General features: G+C 40.4%; 1 protein-coding gene and 1 long non-coding RNA gene across 3 annotated transcripts in view; one reads left to right on the forward strand and one right to left on the reverse strand.

Annotated features, from left to right (window-relative positions):
* LOC139761742 (uncharacterized) overlaps positions 1-22769 on the forward strand; it is a 41866-nt gene extending 19097 nt beyond the window's left edge. The window contains exon 3 of one of the 2 annotated variants that reach the window (XR_011715601.1): positions 22530-22769. This is a non-coding gene — a long non-coding RNA (uncharacterized lncRNA). Of the gene's footprint in view, positions 1-6300; positions 6987-22529 lie in introns of those variants that run through there. The other variant, XR_011715600.1, reaches the window with a different exon arrangement.
* LOC139761741 (prefoldin subunit 6-like) lies at positions 14729-23249 on the reverse strand. The gene is made up of 5 exons (XM_071686152.1): positions 23183-23249; positions 22911-22985; positions 21452-21522; positions 20948-21072; positions 14729-15534 (listed from the first exon to the last, which is right to left on the reverse strand). Exons 1-5 carry the CDS (start codon positions 23232-23234, stop codon positions 15417-15419), a joined length of 441 nt encoding a protein of 146 aa, XP_071542253.1. The 5' UTR covers positions 23235-23249; the 3' UTR covers positions 14729-15416.
* Positions 23250-23395: the final 146 nt, after the last annotated feature.

Below are 23395 nucleotides of genomic sequence, written 5' to 3' on the forward strand. Positions count from 1 at the left end.
AGATTGTCAGTCGTGGATTTGAAGCGAAATATATATTAAAGTCTATGTTTATACCCGTCTTTGGCATCGCTTTTAACTACTCTAGTTAGATAATCATTCCATATGTTAGAAATCCTGTTGAAGAACAAGTATTTCGTCTCATTCCAGGTAAAACGTTTGCCCACAAGTTTATATCCATTACTACCAGACGAATCAGACGAATCTATCCTTATCAGTATTGTTAGATGTACATTATCGAAGCCTTTAATGATTCTGAACACCTGTATCAGATCCCATCTTAACCTTCTCTTTTCCAAGCTACATAGATTTACTTCGTTGACTCGGCTCTTGCGGAATTTGTTTCTTAGGCCGTGTATCATCCTGGTAGCTCGCCTCTGTCCTCTCTCCATTCAGTATATGATGTTCCTCAAGCAGTGTAACCAAAAATGAACGCAATATTAAGTACGGGGACGCACCGCGGACTGCAAAGAATGAAGATAATTTCCCGAGACTTATACTTGAAAATCCTTCCTATGAATCCAAGAATTTGGTTCACTCTTTTTACCACTTCTGTGTTCTGCTTCCTTGGCTTTAGATCACCAGAGATTGTTACACCAAAGTCCTGTTCCTCATTAACTTCTTGTAGCTCAATGGAATTCATATTCTAACCTGCCTTTTCACCACCGACATATAAAACTTTGCACTTCATCAAGATTTATGATCACCTGTTAACCCAGTCCATCATTTTCTTTATGTCAGTTCAGAGCTGAAGGCGTTTAGATTCTGTTGTAGTTTTATTTCCCAAATTAGCATCATCTTCGACTTGAGAGATCCTACAGTTAAGCCCATCATCAATGCAGGTAATGTACATGAGAAACAGAACCGGTCTCATGAGTTATCCCTGTGGCACACCATTTGTTACACCCCATTTTGGCAGGACGACTAAGGGAGAGATTTCGGTGGAGAGCACGATGGATAAAGAGTACTGGAGAGAACGAGAGAGTGACAGTGATGGAGAACACGAGGGAGGAAAAGTGATGGAGAGACCGAGGGAGGAAGAGTGATGGAGAGACCGAGGGAGGAAAAGTGATGGAGAGATCAAGAGAGAGACATTGTTAGAAAGAGCGAGGGAGAGGCTGTCGTGGGGGAGAGTGATGGGCGCCGTTGTGGAGAGACCGAGGGAGAGGCAATGGTAGAGAAAGCGAGGAAGAGGTATTGACGGGGATAGCGAAGGAGGGAGAGGCAGTGATAGAAAGAGCGAGGGAGAGGCATTAGTGGTGAGAGTGGAGGAGGGGCAGTGGTTGGGAAAGTAAAGTGATGTAGTCATCAGGCACCCAGGGAGAGAGTCATGGGGAGAATAGTGAAGAGACAGTAGTGGGGAGAATAGTGAAGAGACAGTAGTGGGGAGAACAGTGGACAGCCAGTGCTGGGGAGAGTGGTGGGGAGTGTTGGAAACAGCGGTGTGGAGAGTGTTGGAGGGAGTGGTGGGGAGAATGTTGGAAAGAGTGGTGAGGAGAGTGTTAGAGAGGGCGGTGGGGAGAGTGATGAGGAGAGTGTTGGAGAGAGTGGTGGCGAGTGTCAGAGTTGTGGAGAATGATGGGGAGAGTGGTGGGGAGAGTGAGTGGTGGGGAGAGTGAGTGGTGGGGAGAGTGAGTGGTGGGGAGAGTGAGTAGTGGGGAGAGTGAGTGGTGGGGAGAGTGGTGGAGAGAGTGATGGGAAGACTGGTGGGGAGAGTGAGTGGTAGGGAGAGTGAGTGGTGGGGAGAGTGAGTGGTGGGGAGAGTGAGTGGTGGGGAGAGTGAGTGGTGGGGAGAGTGAGTAGTGGGGAGAGTGAGTGGTGGGGAGAGTGAGTGGTGGGGAGAGTGAGTGGTGGGGAGAGTGAGTGGTAGGGAGAGTGAGTGGTGGGGAGAGTGAGTGGTGGGGAGAGTGAGTGGTGGGGAGAGTGAGTGGTGGGGAGAGTGAGTGGTGGGGAGAGTGAGTGGTGGGGAGAGTGAGTGGTAGGGAGAGTGAGTGGTGGGGAGAGTGAGTGGTGGGGAGAGTGAGTGGTGGGGAGAGTGAGTGGTGGGGAGAGTGAGTAGTGGGGAGAGTGAGTGGTGGGGAGAGTGAGTGGTGGGGAGAGTGAGTGGTGGGGAGAGTGAGTGGTGGGGAGAGTGAGTGGTGGGGAGAGTGAGTGGTGGGGAGAGTGAGTGGTGGGGAGAGTGAGTGGTGGGGAGAGTGAGTGGTGTGGTGTAGTCATCAGGCGCCCACGGACACCCAGGGAATGCGGCCATGTCTGGTAGATCACTCACTGCCCGGCCCTGGCAGCCTCTCCCCACCCTCGCCTCTCACCCCAGCCTCTCACCCCCGCCTCTCAACCCTGCCTTTCTCCCCTGTCTTTCACCCCAGCGTCTCACCTGCACCTTTCACCCCTGCATCTTATCCTCTCCACTCACCCCCATCCCTCCATACCCGTCTCTCACCCCAGCATCTTTATAACCCCCTCATCTCACCCCAGGCTCCCATTCTACCCTCTCCCCAACCTCTCATCCCAGTTTCTCACCCCAAAAACCTCTCGCCTCAGCCTCTCATCACAGCCTCTTATCCCCGCCTCTCACCCTCGACTCTCACCACCGCCCCTCATACCCTGCCCCACCCCCGCCCGTCATCCACGCCCCTCACCCCAACCTCTCACTGGACCTCTCATGCTAACCTTTCACCCCAACCTCACACCTCAGCCCTGACACCCTCTCTCTCATTCCTTTCACCCCAGCTCTCACCCCAGCTCTCACCCCAGCTCTCACCCTCGTTGTCTCTTTATTCTTATCCACCTTACAAGTCTTCCGTTCGAGCCCGAGGGACAAGAGGTCAAGCTTAACAGTGTGTTGACCCTTAACCACACTCTTACGTCACAGTATACGGGTAAGAGTGACCTATTGACCTCGCATTGTACTTGGTGTCGTCATATCCTGTAGTGATTTTGCTTTTTGCCACAAGAGCAGCGAGTTTGGTGACCATCTCCCGCCCGTGCTGTGGGCGGTGACGCAGAGGGGGATGTCGTAGGTCCAGGGACTATGGCCTTAATGATTCAGTTACAAGTTACATAATAAGTGGATCGTCTACAAGAACTGGGCGACAATGAATGAACAAGTTACATAACAAGTGAACTGCTTACGTAGACTGCGCGACGTTGATCCAGTCCTACAAGATGTGTGAGATATGAAATGTTTACAACAGGCAAAACACACACATACTTTCCTGTTATCGAAGGTAGACCATGGGTGCATGTGGAGGGGTTACACATAACGGAGTCTGTATGACTCTTCTCTGAGTGTAGGAATCTGTCATTAATCAGATTCGTAATGTTGGAGAGTGTGGGAGTAAGGCAACTGGCAGTTTGCAGTAGACCAGCTCACTGTCACCAGGAGGAGCAAACTCCCATGAGTATCTATCGTCCGGCCTTAGTCGGATGATATGAGTGTGTCTATTGATCCCATTTGTAGAACCACACACACACACACACACACACACACACACACACACACATATATATATATATATATATATATATATATATATATATATATATATATATATATATATATATATATATATATATATATATATATATATGAATCTCCTTGAAAGGATCTATTTGCGTTGATTTCACTGTGTCTTACGTCCACAACATCTCTTGCTGGGGCTCTCGTGGCTAACCTCCCCCGTGATGTGAACTTGTGTATCATCGCATCATGCAGTCTGGGCCTAATGTGTGGGTGGGAATCCTGAGGAATTGCTCTCTGGCTCCATCATGGATCGTTTTGTTATACCTGTGTCGAACTTCAGACACAATCATGCTGATGGAAGGTTAATGCAGCTGATGAAGAGATGGTCACATACAGACTATCTTTTTTTGTACATATAAACAAGTTCTCGGGCAATATGAATAGTAGAGAGATCAGACTAGAGTAAGGACGTCCAAATATTGACCCTGACACTCCATTCCATGGTGAGTTTGTGTTACAACAACAGCACTGCCAACAGCACCACTGGTTTGGTATAGAGACCTACCTGTATATAGTACGAGTATGAGAGACTGCGTTCATTGGTGATGGCATGAGCGTGACTAAGGGCGACATATCTGGCTCTCACCCTCAACTCAGGCTAAGTGTTAGCCGAGGGAGTGAACCGTAGTGTGCCAGGGTAGTGCAGCTGCCGTCTCACATGGTAACCTTCATGAATACCGTACATTCTAAGCACAGCAGCAATAACCCATGTAGACTGATGCGTCTCATCTCAGCAGAAAGTCTGGAGGGTTGTGGTACATGGAAGGGGATGTGTCTGAACATCCTAATACGAAGATTGACATGATTTCGTCTATTTCTGACACTGGGAAGACCAAGTTATCTGCTCAGCTTTTGAAGCTCTGTTGTTCTTGTGCAGTCGAGGATGATTGCATTAAATTCATTTTGTATTTTTCAAGCATTTTATCACGCGCTTGAGCAAGTAAAGGTGCAGCATAATCAGTGAGAGAACAGATGTAGGTATTGTACATTATGTTAGCCAACCTGACACGTAGCCACTCACTGAATATATTGTATAAGACATGATCCATGTTTCCAGTCTCCCCTGAGAACCCCTCTGTATCTTAACCATCCTTCCTCCACATGATAGGCGTCAGTGACTCTCTACATCCATCCCTGGAACCTTTTCTAGACAACCAAGTATTTTCGTGGTTGATCTTCTGTCTAAGAATTGTAGTGTTCGCGGGACTCCATGCATCCCATTTTCGCTTCAGATAATATTTGATAAGAAAGTTTGTTGTCGTCATGTATTGTATAAAACCAAGATTCTGAACATAGCATTCTTTTCCTCCAGATAATATGAACATGTTTCAGCTTTGTTTCTTTTCATCTTTTATTCATTACAAAAATTGATTTAATAGAAAATAGAGTAAATGATAGACAGTGGAGGAAAGGCCTTGAGATGGATGTTCTTGTTATGTGTTATAAAGACTTAGAATACATTACTGGTTGTGTTCATCATAACATACTGCTCATCAGTCATGCCTCAGTATACTACATTACTGGTTGTGTTCATCATAACATGCTGGTCATCAGTCATGCCTCAGTATACTACATTACTGGTTGTGATGTTCATCATAACATGCTGGTCGTCAGTCATGCCTCAGTATACTACATTACTGGTTGTGTTCATCATAACATACTGCTCATCAGTCATGCCTCAGTATACTACATTACTGGTTGTGATGATCATCATAACATGCTGGTCGTCAGTATACTGCCGCCCACCCAACTGTCCCATCATCACCTGTCACGTGACCATGACATACTGCTGTGAGGCCTGGCTCTGGATCCGTCCAGTTCAGTAACTGGCACATCAGTCAGTGTGGCGCGTGCGTGAGGCCACAATAACCATCCTAAGATGGACAGATAAGGTCATGATGCATTATGTTTGTTAGGCCGAACTGTTTATCAAGACGAACTCTGTATCATACATTCAATATATTTTGTACCTCTTATAATACATAATTGGTCCTGACTTACAGAATCGTTCAGCTTAAGGTCTATATATGGAGAGTCGAAATTTTTGCTGTCCAGCCTTTAACTTTGGATATGATGGTCTGGCCCTTGACTTGACCCTTAAGGTGTAGGTGACCAGCTGTTATACAGTGATCAGTCTGACTGTTCTAATGTCTAGAGTATAGTAACACACACACACACACACACACACACACACACACACGCACACACACACACACACACACACACACACACACATGAATAGATCGTCAGTTTGAGAGCAGCTAATCAGGCCAAGGAATTCTGAGAGAACAGTTATAGAGGACAATGTGACAATGTGTGAGGAACTAAATGTCAGATCAGAAAATACTTTCACCGAAAGAGACATATCATCGCCCCAGTGTCAGTGAGGTGGATCTGGAAGAAGGTCTTGGAAAGCATTGAAATATCTAGAAAATATGGGTAGAATACCAAAGGTTCTTGGCCCGTATAAGGTTCATGATTCTGATGAAATTCCACCATATGTGCTGAAAATGTGTGGAGGTACACTAGATAAACCTGTTTGGAGGTACACTAGATAAACCTGTGTGGAGGTACACTAGATAAACCTGTTTGGAGGTACACTAGATAAACCTGTTTGGAGGTACACTAGATAAACCTGTGTGGAGGTACACTAGATAAACCTGTTTTGGAGGTACACTAGATAAACCTGTTTGGAGGTACACTAGATAAACCTGTTTGGAGGTACACTAGATAAACCTGTTTGGAGGTACACTAGTAAACCACTCGAAATTTTCTTCAAGATATCGCAGGAAAATGGTACAGTCAGAGCGTTGGAAGATGGACAGCGTCATACTTGTTTATGTGGAAGGAGACCAGGAAGAGGCTCTGAACTCCAGACGTTCACACTGACGAGTGTGACCCTCTGTAAGGTATTCAAGATAATCAGAAAGTGAATGGATAACTTCCAGCACAGAAGAAACTATCTTAGCGAGACAACATGGTTTCAGGGAAAGAAGGACCAACGATTCCCTGGAGCTGACCCAACTGATGATGTCTTGCGCTTTCTTGGAATCTCATTTTCTATTCCATCTTCTTCCAGCTGTGATTTCTCTTCATTTGGCTCTCCTCTTAGGTTCTGGGTTCCTTTCTTACCGCTATGCTACTTCTTCTTAACCACAGACTCAGACAACCACTGCATTATCGCATTCTCCTGATGAGATACTTTAGCTGATATGCCCCTGTTTCCAGGATTTTGAGAAAGAAATCTAGTATGGACGGTGCATCAGATCCTATGTGTCTTGTGTGTTCAGTCATGTGTTGATACAGGAAGTTTTCCTGAACAAAATATAAAGACCTTTATGTGTACCCATGTTTCTATTCCATCTTGTGCTTCCTGACAATGCCAGTCAGTATTCCAGCAGCAAATTTCTCTCAGTATTAGAACTTCGTCGATGAGCATGGTTTCTCCTCGCTGCTCCTCTGTCACTTGGTTTAACGCATCATCATATTTTTCGAGGATGGTATACTGGGTTACTCTTCCCAGGTCTGTGACAACCGTCACCTATAAGCGGTTCATGAAACTTCGCATTAACTCATATTAACGAACCAAACTTGTCGTCTCTCGTCTTCAACAACGCCAGTAAAATCTAGTTTGGTTTCCTTGTTCAGTGTTTGTGATTATCATTTGTGACGAACATTTGTGTGTTACGATGAGGGAATTTTATACTACTGTTGCCCCATCTCTTAATCTTGTACATGTGCCATGTCTCTATACATTGTATATACAAATACAGCTAACACACCCCATCGTATGCAAGGTTCCCATTCACCAACCAAATCCAAAGAGAAGGATGAACAGCTAGGCAGACTGTGAACCGGATGTCCGGTCTAGAACTCGAACTTGGGCTTGTAAGATTTGTAAATCGCAAAGTTAACCGCTGCACTGTGTGTGTGTGTGTGTGTGTGTGTGAATGTGTGATAATTTACATGTGTACTGTACGGGAAGGAATTCTCTTGAACCTTTTTTTATCATACTTTTTAAACTTCTTTCATGTGCTTTCCACATTCACTATGTCAGTTATTCTTATACTATCATAGTACTTCTCTGAATCTTTTTTAACAAGTTTTGTCCTTAATTTCATGTTATTGCCTCTGGTTGTTCTATCACTGCATCTTTTGAAGAACTTCACTATTGACGTCATCAAAGTGTGTGTGCTGACATCCTTCATATGTTAAACATTACATCAGCCAGAATACGTTGCGGTATTCTTTTATAGAATAAATTACGTCTTCAAGGGTTGTCATGTGCAGATAACTGAAGGAACGAACTTAAACATTATCATGTGTCCAGACAAACACCGCCAGAGACGCCCACATTGTCCCGCAAGCCTCGTCTACTGTTGACATTTGCGATCCACAACAATACAAGGTTACATCTATTACAAGAATTGTAGACGCCATCATGCGATATTTGCTCTTGAACAAAGACGGCTCAGGATTGATTAGGATTTTGGAGTTATAGTCCATCCAGATCACCCACATTACTCTCCATCAACTTAACAACCGGAGCAAAATTTTCTCCTTTTAATCATTTGCATCAGCAATCAAAGTCTCTTTCTATTCTACGCTTTCCCGTTATCCGTATAAACACAAGTAAAGGACAATAGAATACGATCAAACTTACCCACCCGTCACTAGCCGTACCTAACCACTGAGAGTGTGTTGCCCTGATTAACCTAGAAAAATGTCTTTTCTAAACATTTCAGATCTCTGCTTCGCCCGGGTTATAACAGTTAGTGTACATCTTAACTTTGGTCTCCATAACACACATCCACCCTACCTAGGCTAAGGGAAGGTCTCGCTGTTTTATGTGGTAGTTTGAACATTAAATACTTCAGATTTTCCGTGAGAGCATCTAAAAACTGACAAACGTGAAAAACGAAGAAAATATTGTTTGAAGACAGTCCATTAGTTTAATATATATATATATATATATATATATAGAGAGAGAGAGAGAGAGAGAGAGAGAGAGAGAGAGAGAGAGAGAGAGAGAGAGAGAGAGAGATATGTAGGTAGATAGATAGATAGATAGATAGATAGATAGGTAGATATGAACATGCAGGAGGGTGAAAGGCGTGCAAGGAATAGTGAATTGGAACGATGTGGTATACCGGGGTCGACGTGCTGTCAATGGATTGAACCAGGGCATGTGAAGCGTCTGGGGTAAACCATGGAAAGTTTTGTGGGGCCTGGATGTGGAAAGGGAGCTGTGCATTATGCATGACAGATAGAGACTGAGTGTGAACGAATGTGGCCTTTGTCTTTTCCTAGCGCTACCTCGTGAACGTGCGGGGGGAGGGGGTTGTCATTTCATGTGTGGCAGGGTGGCGACGGGAATGAATAAAGGCAGCAAGTATGAATTATCTATATGTGTATATATGTATGTCTGTGTATGTATATATACGTATACGTTGAAATGTATAGGTATGTATATGTGCTTGTGTGGACGTGTATGTATATATATATATATATATATATATATATATATATATATATATATATATATATATATATATATATATATATATATGTGTGTGTGTGTGTGTGTGTGTGTGTGTGTGTGTGTATGTGGGTGGGTTGGGCCATTCTTTCGTCTGTTTCCTTGCGCTACCTCGCTAACGTGGGAGACAGCAAAGTATAATATCATATATATATATATATATATATATATATATATATATATATATATATATATATATATATATATATATATATATATATATATATATATGCTCATACTTCCCTACCCCAACCCCACCCACCCAAAGGGATTGCTCTTGTGTTCATCGAGGAAATATAAGACAACTCACACGTTAAGTTCCATTCCCACAAGATAATCTTTTGAATTACGACCAAGAAGACACTCAAATGAAATTCCTTGTGATTCCAACCTCATAAGATCACTTTTCAAAATACATGTGTACCAAGACAATATACGTTTACCATGACAAAATGTGTACCAAGCCAAACATTTCTTCGTTCTTCCCTCCACTCCCCTCTATATCTGCTCTTCAAGTGTCTCTGTTATAGCCTTCCCAATCTGTCGTCCAGCACAGCTGTCAGCTGCACATGACTTCTGTGGTCCTCTGCTGCAAAACCTCACTTACAACTCTATGCTGCTCCACAGCCCCACTCACACCAGTGTGCTACCATACAACCCCATCTACACAACTAAGCTACTCTCTGCTGTACAAGTATTCCACCTACAGTAGCAGGCAGTTGACATATAAGAACCCTTGTTAAAGTCCTGCACCACCACCTTCTGTACCATGATCCTGGCAACCTGACCCTGAGTTTGTACCCTTGAATTACCCTGCCTGATGTAGCTGGGACCTACAAGAGCTCTGGCAAACCTCTGTCCTAACCAGAGCACTACACTTTACAGAATTTCATCAACAAGAATTATCGAATCTATACTGATGTATGTACTCGTATGTACACAAGCAACACAAATAATGATCATATGATTATAACTACGATCGAGGGCATGGTAAGAAACTACTTAGATTTAAGTAAGCTTTTGCTGCACACCAACTGGATGATCAGTCATGGTTTATGTAACTGGGTTTTTTAAAGCCCTCATAATATAAAGTTTCAAACTTTACCAAGATCCTTAATACTGTGCCTCATCAGCTATTCCATATGTGCACATACAGCTATTCATCAAAAGAATCTCGAAATCCCTGAACAGTTGAAGTAATTCATAGTCATTTGTCATTCTCCTTAGCAAAGGAAGTAAAGGCATGTCCATAAAGTACATAGGTTTTCAGGTACTTCCCAAAGTCTGTGCTTTTGTAATTACCTTCTAATACAGAGAGGGGAGTTTCACACTCTTGAGACTCTAGCTTTTGAACTTTCCTCATGATGAATAGCTTTTTACAAAAGTTTATTGCCTAGTTTCTTGTTCTGTTCTCTGGTTCTTCTATCACTGCATCTCTCAATGTTCACTACACTGCATCTCTCAAAGAAATGTTCACTATCAACATTGTCAAGCTGGTTAAGAAACTTGAGAGTTGTGATCAAATCACTCCTTAGTCTTTTCTTTTCAACAACAGGCAAATTTATGACCTCTAATTTCTCATTGTAACTCACCTTTTACTTCTGGTACCATCTTTGTTGCCCTACTCTTCAGGGAGAAAATTTTACAAAGGCACCACACTCGGGTTGCCAACAGACATATAGTAATCATGGGACACAGCAGCTTATCAGGTATTATGTGGTATAGCTACTGGCAGGGGCACAAAAGCAGCTAGCTGTCAGCATAAAAGCCAAAGAAATATCTATAGATGAGGGAAAATAAATTCACACTGCATCAAAGGGCAAGTGGGGAAAGTTTCAAGGTCAGAATTGGAGAGTCGATAGATCAGATTACTCTGATCTCAACACTGTCTAGTAAGTATTTAAAGCTAGAACCTTCCCAGATGTGGGAACAAAGACTGGAAACAAAGATCATGACATACAAATGGCACATCTTGGCATAAGCCACTGATCTTTGTGACTTAAAAGCTCCAAAGAGAGAAGTATTGTTGAGAAGATGTTGGATAAAATAGACTTATGATAGACAATTTGATACATGGAATTGTTGAGATGATGTTGGAGACAATAGTTATGATAGACAATCTGATACATGGGATTATTGAGATGATGTTAGAAACAATAGAGTTATGATAGACAATTTGATACATGGGAAGGACAGATAACAGGAGACCTAATGGTCCATAATTAGGTTACCTGTTCCAATGCTCTAAACACAGTAGCACAAAAAGTTTGGCAAATTCTGGTTTGGTATCTCAGTAAAGGTTTCTAGCCTTGTTTTTGGATTTGTTAGGTTAAGAAACAATCAAAAGTGAATGTTAGGTACCCAATGAAGTTCAAACTTTTGTCTATAGTAAAATTTTTGCATGCATATTGTCTGAATGCATATATTATTAACTGCTGTAGGGATCCTCTCTTCCCACACCCAATTCGTAATATACTGCAAATTACCCTGATTACACCCAATATGATAGTCCTTGACTACCACCACATTACCCCCACCTTACTTTGAACATTATCAGATCCTCTTAGCTTTTTTCTAACTTATCCAGGAAGGTATGCTTTACCCTGTCATTCCTCAAAATCTCCACTCCCATTCCTCTTTTTTCTTCTTTCCCTCTTCTCATCATATATCATGTACAACAAATTACTAATCTCCATGGTATTATCATATGACCTAAAAATAAAGTTCCAAACTTTCTCCTTAACTGCACAGTATATACAGTGCTTCTTGTTTTTCTCCTTAACAGAAGCAAATCATACCCTCCTGTATCCCATCTTCTCTGTGTCTGAATAATAAGCATTCATTAACATTATCATTCTTTCCACAATACCATATGTAACAAAGACACTGTACCTGTTTTTAATTCTCTCTTCCACTCTGTCCCCAATCCAACCATTCTACATCCTATTTCCTTTTCAAGTTCTCTTCAAAAAGTATCCTTAACATCTTCTCTATCATTGCACAGCATATATGCAACAATCAAAACCATCCTTAACCCTAACTAGAACTCTGCCACTATCAATCTTGCACTGACATGATTTCAAACATTAACAGTGCCACACCTTCTCTTGCATAGCCATCTGTATCATCTTGCTGGCTTGACTTCACATCTTTTGCTTTATCCCAATATGAAAGATTTTATTACTTCTCAGCTTTATTGCACACAAATCAAACATAACTGATTTTCCCTTTTTAAAAGTATCTACGCTTTCCATGCTCTGAAGTCCATTATAAATTCCTTTTACATTCCAATTACACAAGCCTACAAATCTAGTTGACAATGGCTACAGGCATGCTGCTTTCATCCAAGGCCACATGCACCTTTTGTGGAAACCATCCCCAACCCTCCAAGCCAGCAAGTAGGTAGGAATGTCCATCCCCCACAGTCAGACTTGCTACACTGGTATCCTGGCAATCATACTTAATTTCCTTTAATGACTGACTCCTGCCCAGTTGACTGATTTTCTGATATATCCAGGCTATGCAGGGAATCATTAAGTGAAAAGGTTTATCATTTTGGCATTCATAAATTATTTTCCACAATCATATTCACACTTTAGATGTGAATGCTTTCACACATTAAAAACTATACAACTATGTTGTTCCAATTCTCTCTTTTTGCACTTTCTTGCTTCACCTTATCCCTTGCATAAACATGCATTGGTACATCTCATCCTCAGCAAGAGGGACTGTTTTGACCCAGTTCCAAATCATCTGAATTCCTCTTTAGCTCCTATATCCTTAAACATTCTTCTTTCAGATCATCAGTATGGCTTCCCTAAGACACTGGTGATAGATACCCTTCCCTATCAGACAGATTCTTAAAATCTTACATAGCTGCATATCAAAAGCTTTTGGCAGGGAATGGCATAGGGGTCTTGTCTCTAAGCACCATTCTTTTTGCTTCCCATTCTCATATTACCTTCCTCTCTCACCAGTCTATTTCCATATTTGTTGATGGATCAATCTCTTCTCGTTTGCCTACCAACAGCATTGTCCTTTTAATGTTATGCCCTGTCTCCTATACTTCTCCTTTCTACCAATAATTTCCTTTCAACAGATAACAAAATCCATTCTTATGCTGATGGCTCAACACTAGTCCCTTACAGCCTTAGGATACTCTGTGATCTCTCTCACTCGATCTGAATCTCATAACAGCACAGCATCCTCTATAGTGTTAGGCTTGGATAGGGCATCTCAAAAGAGTAGATGCAACCTTGTTAAGTCTAATGACTATAATGTGAAGCGTCTGGGGTAAACCATGGAAAGTTTTGTGGAGCCTGGATGTGAAAAGGGAGCTGTGGTTTCAGTGCATTATTCATGACAGTTAGAGACTGAGAGTGAATGTGGCCTTTGTTGTCTTTTCCTAGTGCTACCTCGCATGCATGTGGGAGGAGGGGGTTGTCATTTCATGTGTGGCAGGGTGGCGACGGGAATTAATAAAGGCAGCAAGTATGAATTATGTACATGTGTATATATGTATATGTATGTATACGTTGAAATGTACAGGTATGTATATGTGCGCATGTGGACGTGTATGTCTATACATGTGTACAAGGGTGGGTTGGGTCATTCTTTCGTCTGCTTCTTTGCACTACCTCACTAACGCAGGAGACAGCAACAAAGTATAATAAATGAAATAAATATACCAAATTTCAATCAATCTTTATCTAAAATCCCGCACAACTTTCCTATCTCTTTTGGTGGAGCTGTAAATCCACCACTTAACGTAATGAGCATAATTGGTATCAAGGTACTATCTAATCCATCTTGAAAACCTCGCTGTACATAAACAGCTAATTCTGCCTCTAAGAAACTGGAAGTGCTGTTTAGATGACAAAACTTCTTATCTTTTGAACTGCTGTTTCACTCATTCAGAGGATTGATCTGTCCATGAATAGCGTACTTCTTTCACATCTAGGCTGGTTCTAGCTCAACGTGCTAAACAAAGTTGAATCTAAAGCAGTCTGACTTATCAACTTTCCCTGACCAACCCAACTAGATTAACTTACCCAATACGGCAATGAGGTATCATCTAGACCACATAATACTTGGCAAGCTCCTGAGCACATAAATACAGCACGGTTGTCAGCAACTCAAGGGTAGGCTGTTCTGATAACTATTTCTTTCTGTACACCTCAAAAATTTGGAGCTCTCCACCCCCTCATGTCTTTACTAACAACTTTGACCTGGCCCTTTTCAAAATGTATGATTTTCACTTCTTCCAAAACCCATATTTTCTTTTCTTCTTTCACCTTTTCATTACCCCTCTTCATGTTTCAATAAAGACAATAAAGGTACAGCCGTGATGTAGACTTTTTGTCTGAGACTAGTGTCCAACATAAAGAAACATTGCTAAAGAATGCTGGCAATAGGTGACTGCATCATTTGTACAATAACTAGACCAACAGGAATTATTTCCAGAGTAAATATTTCTATCATGCATGTACGTATGTTGCACTCTTGAAAAAGGGAGATATGGAAGGCAACTATGCCACTGAGTAAAAATGTAATTTATGTAAAACACTGTCTAAAATACCAATCAACATAAATCACATACAAGTATATATTGACTAATGCAAATACATCTTCAATAAATTTTCATTTAATAAGGATATTAACAAGATGACTTGAAGATTAATCACTGTATTACAGAAAGATGGCAACAAAGTAAACATGTAGCATAAAGCCACAACCTGTCAACATTTCAGTCATCAGGGGATACATTAAGAAACTTATGATCTGGAGACTTTCCCCTTTGTGTGCTATGAAAATATTTTTACATGCATTTTAGAAATAAATTAAAGATCAAAGATCTGAAGAGTATTTCGAATAATTTTTATGAATTCTGAAAGTTATTGACAAACCAAGGAGAATTCCTAGAACTGTCTAATTACAGAACATGGCAAGCGAAAATTTCGTTCTTTCTTTCATACTATTCGCCATTTCCCACATTCGCGAGGTAGCGTTAAGAACAGAGGGCTAGGCCTTTAAGGGAATATCCTCACCCGGCCCCCCTCTCTGTTCCTTCTTTTGGAAAATTAGAAAAAAAAAAAAAAAAACGAGAGAGGAGGATCTCCAGCCCACCGCTCCCAAAAATATGGAATAAAATTTTCATTGTATAACATAACTAAATATTCTCATTGGCATTTATTCAAAACAGAAGGAAAAGGTAATTATGCAAACATGCACACGAGATAAATTCTCACACACGATATTCATCTTATATTTATGAAAGTATCTCTGACTTGGTGCAAGCAGCCTATCCAGGGCTAGCCGAGATTTTTTTCCAAATTTTTGTGAGGAATATTATCTAACTCATTTCCCCATCTGCTTCACAATCATCTGCTGCATCTGCTCTTGGAACTTCACAATACTTTCTCGTTTAACTTCTGACTCCTTCTCCAATTTTTCCATTGTGTTATCATGACGTTTACTGGAAAAAATAATATAATAAGTCTTATTTCATTAAAGTCATTCCATTCAATCTATATTTCACAGCATTTCAAAAATGAAGAGCTGTAAACATGACAAATGTTAAACAAATATATATGTATACAATGCAACCCTCAATAAAAAAAAGTCTTTCCCATCACTATGCAGAGCAATTCTCTTCCAGATGAATTAAGCTGGCTCTGTTTGGATCTTTAAAATGATGAAACAACAATTTCTACATGCATCTGTTGCCAATAATCAGCTCTTTACTATGTAAACAAAACTGGATGAAACTGGATGAAAAGGTTTTTTTGGTATCAAAACTGTTTTTCTGAGACTGACACTATGACAGAGAGTATAACAAATAATCAATGGCACATAAGTACATATATGGGATAGAGACCACTCATTAATATGCCTCAGCTCAAGGGTACTTTAGCTATCAGGTCAACCATACATGAAACAGACGTTATACAGAAATAATTCATTACAACAGCAATAACCTGTTGAAAAAGGTACCTTCCTAATATAGCCATAGAAAATCAGCTCACAAACAAGAAATAAAGAAACTTTCAATTATACATTACGAGATTTATGAAACTCTTATGCAACAAAATGTAAGCTGAGGTTTACTCTGTCACACATCACTTGACCATGAACCCTGTTCCAAGTGAATCAAGAGCATATTCTTTGTCAGCATCATGAAAACTGAAGTTAATATGTTCTTCACAACACAAGTCAAATGCCCCAAAATCTAATCTCTTCTTCACTCACTAAGGGATATCTATAGCAAAAGCATGAAGTTTCTTTCATGTACTGTTTCTGAGTTACTGTGCCAACAAGAAGATATATATGTATGTGAGAAATACTTAGAAAAGCAAATAGATTTGTATGTAGCATTTATGGATCTGGAGAAGGCATATGATAGAGTTGATAGAGATGCTCTGTGGAAGGTATTAAGAATATATGGAGTGGGAGGCAAGTTGTTAGAAGCAGTGAAAAGTTTTTATCGAGGATGTAAGGCATGTGTATGTGTAGGAAGAGAGGAAAGTGATTGATTCTCAGTGAATGTTGGTTTGCGGCAGGGGTGCATGATGTCTCCATGATTGTTTAACTTGTTTATGGATGGGGTTGTAAGGGAGGTGAATGCAAGAGTTTTGGAAAGAGGGGCAAGTGTGCAGTCTGTTGTGGATGAGAGAGCTTGGGAAGTGAGTCATTTGTTGTTCGCTGATGATACAGCGCTGGTGGCTGATTTGGGTGAGAAACTGCAGAAGCTGGTGACTGAGTTTGGTAAAGTGTGTGAAAGAAGAAAGCTGAGAGTAAATGTGAATAATAACAAGGTTATTAGGTACAGTAGGGTTGAGGGAGAAGTCAATTGGGAGGTAAGTTTGAATGGAGAAAAACTGGAGGAAGTGAAGTGTTTTAGATATCTGGGAGTGGATTTGGCAGTAGATGGAACCATGGAAGCGGAAGCGAATCATAGGGTGGGGGAGGGGGCGAAAGTTTTGGGAGTGCTGAAGAATGTGTGGAAGTTGAAAACGTTATCTTGGAAAGCAAAAATGGGTATGTTTGAAGGAATAGTTGTTCCAACAATGACATATGGTTGCGAGGCGTGGACCATAGATAGTTGTGCAGAGGAGGGTGAATGTACTGGAAATGAGATGTTTGAGGACAATGTGTGGTGTGAGGTGGTTTGATCGAGTATGTAATGAAAGGGTAAGAGAGATGTGTGGTAATAAATAGAATGTGGTTGACAGAGCAGAAGAGGGTGTTTTGAAATGGTTTGGTCACATGGAGAGAATGAGTAAGGAAAGCTTGACAAAGAGGATATATGTGTCAGAGGTGGAGGGAACGAGAAGAAGTGGGAGACCAAATTGGAGGTGGAAAGATGGAGTGAAAAAGATTTTGAGTGATCGGGGCCTGAACATGCAGGAGGGTGAAAGGTGTGCAAGGAATAAGAGTGAATTGGAACAATGTGGTATACCGGGGTCGATGTGCTGTCAATGGATTGAACCAGGGCATGTGAAGTGTCTGGGGTAAACCATGGAAAGTTCTGTGGGGCCTGGATGTGGAAAGGGAGCTGTGGTTTCCATGCATTATACATGACAGCTATATATACATTTTTTTTTTTTTTTTTTGCTTTGTTGCTGTCTCCCGCATTTGCGAGGTAGCGCAAGGAAACAGACAAAAGAAATGGCCCAACCCACCCCCTTACACATGTATATACATATGTCCACACACACAAATATACATACCTACACAGCTTTCCATGGTTTACCCCAGACGCTTCACATGCCCTGATTCAATCCACTGACAGCACATCAACCCCGGTATACCACATCGATCCAATTCACTCTATTCCTTGCCCTCCTTTCACCCTCCTGCATGTTCAGGCCCCGATCACACAAAATCTTTCTCACTCCATCTTTCCACCTCCAATTTGGTCTCCCACTTCTCCTCGTTCCCTCCACCTCCGACACATATATCCTCTTGGTCAATCTATCCTCACTCATTCTCTCCATGTGCCCAAACCATTTCAAAACACCCTCTTCTGCTCTCTCAACCACGCTCTTTTTATTTCCACACCTCTCTCTTACCCTTACGTTACTTACTCGATCAAATCACCTCACACCACACATTGTCCTCAAACATCTCATTTCCAGCACATCCATCCTCCTGCGCACAACTCTATCCATACCCCACGCCTCGCAACCATACAACATTGTTGGAACCACTATTCCTTCAAACATACCCATTTTTGCTTTCCGAGATAATGTTCTCGACTTCCACACATTCTTCAAGGCTCCCAGGATTTTCGCCCCCTCCCCCACCCTATGATCCACTTCCGCTTCCATGGTTCCATCCGCTGCCAGATCCACTCCCAGATATCTAAAACACTTTACTTCCTCCAGTTTTTCTCCATTCAAACCTACCTCCCAGTTGACTTGACCCTCAACCCTACTGTACCTAATAACCTTGCTCTTATTCACATTTACTCTTAACTTTCTTCTTTCACACACTTTACCAAACTCAGTCACCAGCTTCTGCAGTTTCTCACATGAATCAGCTACCAGCGCTGTATCATCAGCGAACAACAACTGACTCACTTCCCAAGCTCTCTCATCCACAACAGACTTCATACTTGCCCCTCTTTCCAAAACTCTTGCATTCACCTCCCTAACAACCCCATCCATAAACAAATTAAACAACCATGGAGACATCACACACCCCTGCCGCAAACCTACATTCACTGAGAACCAATCACTTTCCTCTCTTCCTACACGTATACATGCCTTACATCCTCGATAAACACTTTTCACTGCTTCTAACAACTATATATACATATATATATATATATATATATATATATATATTCTTTTGTTATTATACTTAGTCGCTGTCTCCCACATTAGCAAGGTAGTGCAAGAAAACAGACAAAAGAACGGCCCAACCTACCCACACACACACATACATACCTATAAATTTCAACGTATACATACATATGCATACACAGATATACAAATATGTACACCTGTACACATATATATATTCATATACCTAAAAGCAGAGAGACAAACAGATGCAGGGGTGAGTACATAATGTTTCACATCTATTTTTGTACTGTTGGGACATGAAAAGTGATCAGCCAGTTTAAAGGATTCAGAATGGTATCTTCCTCTCCCTATCAAGTCTTTAAGAACAGCAAGCTGATTAATTCAAAGACCTTACATGTATTTCCAAAAAGCTACAGGTAACAAGCACCAGCTGCTACGTCCTGTTTGGCTTTCCTGCTTACGGCATGAATCTTGTACATATTTCAAACGATCCCACAAACAACAGACCCTGGTTGTCAAGTTGTTTGGCTTTGTCAATCACTCTCTTAAAAAATAATAAGCAAGCAATGCATGGCTGAGATCTGCAAATTGCCTGTTAAAACAAATGGCACAATCACAAAATCTCCCTCACCACTATGCCTAATCACTTATCTGTCACCAGCAGATCAATACAAAAGTTAAATCTTTCAACATCACCAAAAAATCAATCAACTACAGCAAAGGCACCTAAGACTAGAGTACAGACAGCTTTTCTTTGTCCAGTATGCAAGCTCTGAGACTGTGGCTATACACCAGTCAAAGCTCTTGTCATTCTGGGATATAAGCAATCTAAAGATCACTGACCTTCAGCCAACCTAATTCAACTGGCAAACAGGACAAGCCTGAATGTTTACCACTTCCATATGACAAAACCTAAAGTTTTTCTAAGTCTTTTAAATATTTTTTCAGTAAAAGACAATTATCTTAGCATCTTGATGTAAAGAAACAGTAAGCCAGATAAAGTCTGCAAATCACGTAATTCATTCTATACAAGCTACCAATGACAAAGTAATTGCCTACTCTTACTCCTACAATTAGTATACTCTCAGTTAAAGTAATGTGAAGCTTGTGCAAGAGCAATGTGATGATTGTAAGGCTGAGAGAACCTGAACCACAGAGTTCTAATCTATCCTATTCAATGGTGACAAAGCAAAATCTTATGGAGTTATTATTCTCCAGCCAACACCTGGTCAGCTGCTGAAACAGTAGGGTACACTATAGTTTTTGAACATTATGTAATCCTTGACCCAAAGAAAACCTGAATGGACTTCTCTCACACCTGTGACCCCTGCTCAATGACAAGCTCAGAAAACTTGTGTTAGTTATATGTCCTCGCTATCAAGAGTAGTACTACCTAGTAATAATTTTATCCTTGGTCACCCATACTAAAACCATTTTGTGATATGCCCTACATTCTCAAAACTCAACACTTCTTTTCATCACAGACTGAAATTTTCAACTATCCCAAACTTTAAGCTTTCCTTGTGCCTTTGTCTATCTTTCCCTACTACCCTAAGTAAATACCTCCTTTATGCATTTTCTTAAAGTTGCCCATATTCTAATCGAGCATTCTTTCATAAAAGTACAAAAGTGGAGCGTGTACTACACTGTACAAATCCAACCAATATATTTTCTTTTTTTACAAATCATTTATGTACTGGTATTAACTCAAACCATGAAAAATAGCAAATAGTTGGTATGTTTAGGCATTTCTGCATAAATTATCAGCTCCTAACAAGAAAGTGACAAAACAGATAAGATGGCACAAAAATGTAGTACAAGATACTTGAAGCCATAGACTTTATAATAATGAACTTTTCTGATATTTGCTCAAAAAAATTCATTAAAACTTATACAGCAGTAATGCCTCCATGGTTCATCTGCATATGCAGAAAAAATGATGGATTTTGAACAGAGGCAAGCTTCTTTAATTTGTTGCATGATGATGGAAGCAGTCTTCTAACGATCATCAGAAGACAAAGGGGGCAGTTTAAGGGTTAGGGGTATGGTAATTTAATAACACTATAATATCATATTTACATTTCTTGCTGAATGTAATCTACTCTCTTATTGACATTCTGTCGTGCTTCTTCTAGATCCTGGCGTATCAGGGCTGGTCCAATCAATTTGTACACTACACTATCTTCATCCAGCAACTCCAGTTCCTGTCAAAATATTATTCAGATGATGTAATATCTGCACTCAAATATCTTTTATGCATGAGTGTAACATTACAGCATATCCTAAAAAAAAATATCAGTATATTCCTATATCACATCTTAAAATGATAAAGATTACATGAAAATTGTATGTTCACTGAATTATAGCAAACAGCTTATAACTAAAGTTTCAGCAGCCAACTTGTCATACTGCACTTAAAAAATATAGGATGGAAGCTATCTAAAACTACCTATATCAACCATTATGTACATTAACTATGCCTTGCTCCAAAATCCAAAGGCAGGGTGATGAAAGCAATTCTCCCCTAAACCATTACCATTCCTTTGCATCACAATAATACATGTAGCAAAATTCCAAACTTACCTCTTTAACTACTTTATTTTCATTTAGTTGACCATCAAGTTGTGACCTTAAGCTTGTTGTCTTGGATAAGTCTGAAAGGGACATTTAGAGTAAGTAATATAACAGTGATAATGACTCAAATGAACACTGTCCATCTATATATGTTCATTCTACTTCACCATAAGCCTAATCTGGTACTACATAACATCTAGTCATAAATACAAGACCTAATCCTTTGTGCACACATGTAGTGATAATGACTCAAACGAACACTGCCCATCTATATACATTTACTCTACCTCACCATCAGCCTAATCTGGTACTACATAACATTTGATCATATATACAAAACCTAATCCTATGTGCACACAGGTAGTGCATTAATACAAATTAAAGAAAAACTATAGAAACAATGTAATACACTGATGAAGGTTCTGTCAAGCATTTCTTCAATTAGTCATTTGTAGGTTTTGTTGTTCTAAGAGAAGAGACAAAACTGAAAAAGGATTTTTTTCCTCAAAGGTCAAATGTCTACTTCAAGTGATATTCTATTAAATCTGAGAGCTTTTCATAATGCAATTTCATCTTGAATATGGATATAGAAAATGCTATACTTACTTAGCAGCTGAGATTCATCTTGATTTGCAATTTCAAACCCATGGATGAAATATACCAACAACTGTCATTTCCTGCTTCCTAACACATGGCAGAGAATATCAACTGGGCTGTTTCATATGCGAAAAGTCATGTGTGAGCAACAAATGCACACAATGCCAAGCAACTTTCAGGTAATATAAAAATATATTTTTCAAATAATATCAAAATAAATCAAAGCCTAGTTCTTATGGTAGGGGAAGTCAGATGAGCTTAAGTTCTGTTGACCCCTAAATGTGTTTCAAACATAAATCAACCCAAGACTTTCTCTTACCTGTATTGTCCTTCTCAATGTGTATATTCAATGTAGAAATATAGGAGTTTATGATAAAATTTACAACCTGTATGTCTTATTCTATTCTAAATGCAGCATTGTAATTCTACATAATGATAACGTTCCACAGTCCCTAAACTCAATATCCTTATTTTTCACTCTGCATACTAGGATGATACATCAGGTGAGGCCAACGTCGTAATTCACATCATCTTTGAACCCATAAAGAAATCCATGTGCAGGAGAAGCATACAAACAGACCACGGACGGCATCTATGGAAGGTATCGATTGTAATACCCGTCGTGACAGCATTTTATGAATCAAAACTTGACGCTTGTAAGACCACACACAATTATACAATAAGATCTTGAACGATAAAAATAAAGCGGAAAATATAATATTTGTACGTTCTAAACATCATACTGACCCACCCTGATGCTGGGCTCACCATGGCTTATGACTCACCCACAGGAAAGAATATCTTCTGCATCCCAATTATTGCAAAAAAAAAAACTCTGCACAAATACTATGATAATCAGAACACTGAATACCTTTTTGTATTTTCTTGTAGCCCTCAACTTCCTCCTCCAATTTCTTTTGTAGCATTTCAGGACCCATGATGGCTGCTGATGGTGCCGAAGTACGAGCGTAAGAATGTTATTGTCAAGAATGTTAGTTATTTCTCTATTGATTTTTCTATATTTTTCTATGTATTGAATTTTTCATGAGGTTTCTTCTGCAGTTTTCTAAGATTTATGCTAACTATTGAAGAATATTGAGTACGAGCTCAAATATATTTTCACACCTGGTTTTAATACTTTACCTGTTCCGTCTATTTTTGTTGCCCGCACATCTACGATTCTCTTCGCTTTCATGTGATAAAACAAAGAGTAGAATAAGTATCTTATCATTACACAGGGATGTTGGGCTAAGTTAGATCTGATGGCATTTCGAGGCCCACGTTCATGCCAAAAATGGTGATATCAAACTTTATACTGAGTGTTGGTTCTATAACTCCCTGGAACAAGGGACTCCA

This window comes from Panulirus ornatus, chromosome 41, assembly GCF_036320965.1.
Source record: "Panulirus ornatus isolate Po-2019 chromosome 41, ASM3632096v1, whole genome shotgun sequence".
NCBI classification, from domain to species: Eukaryota; Metazoa; Arthropoda; class Malacostraca; order Decapoda; family Palinuridae; genus Panulirus; species Panulirus ornatus.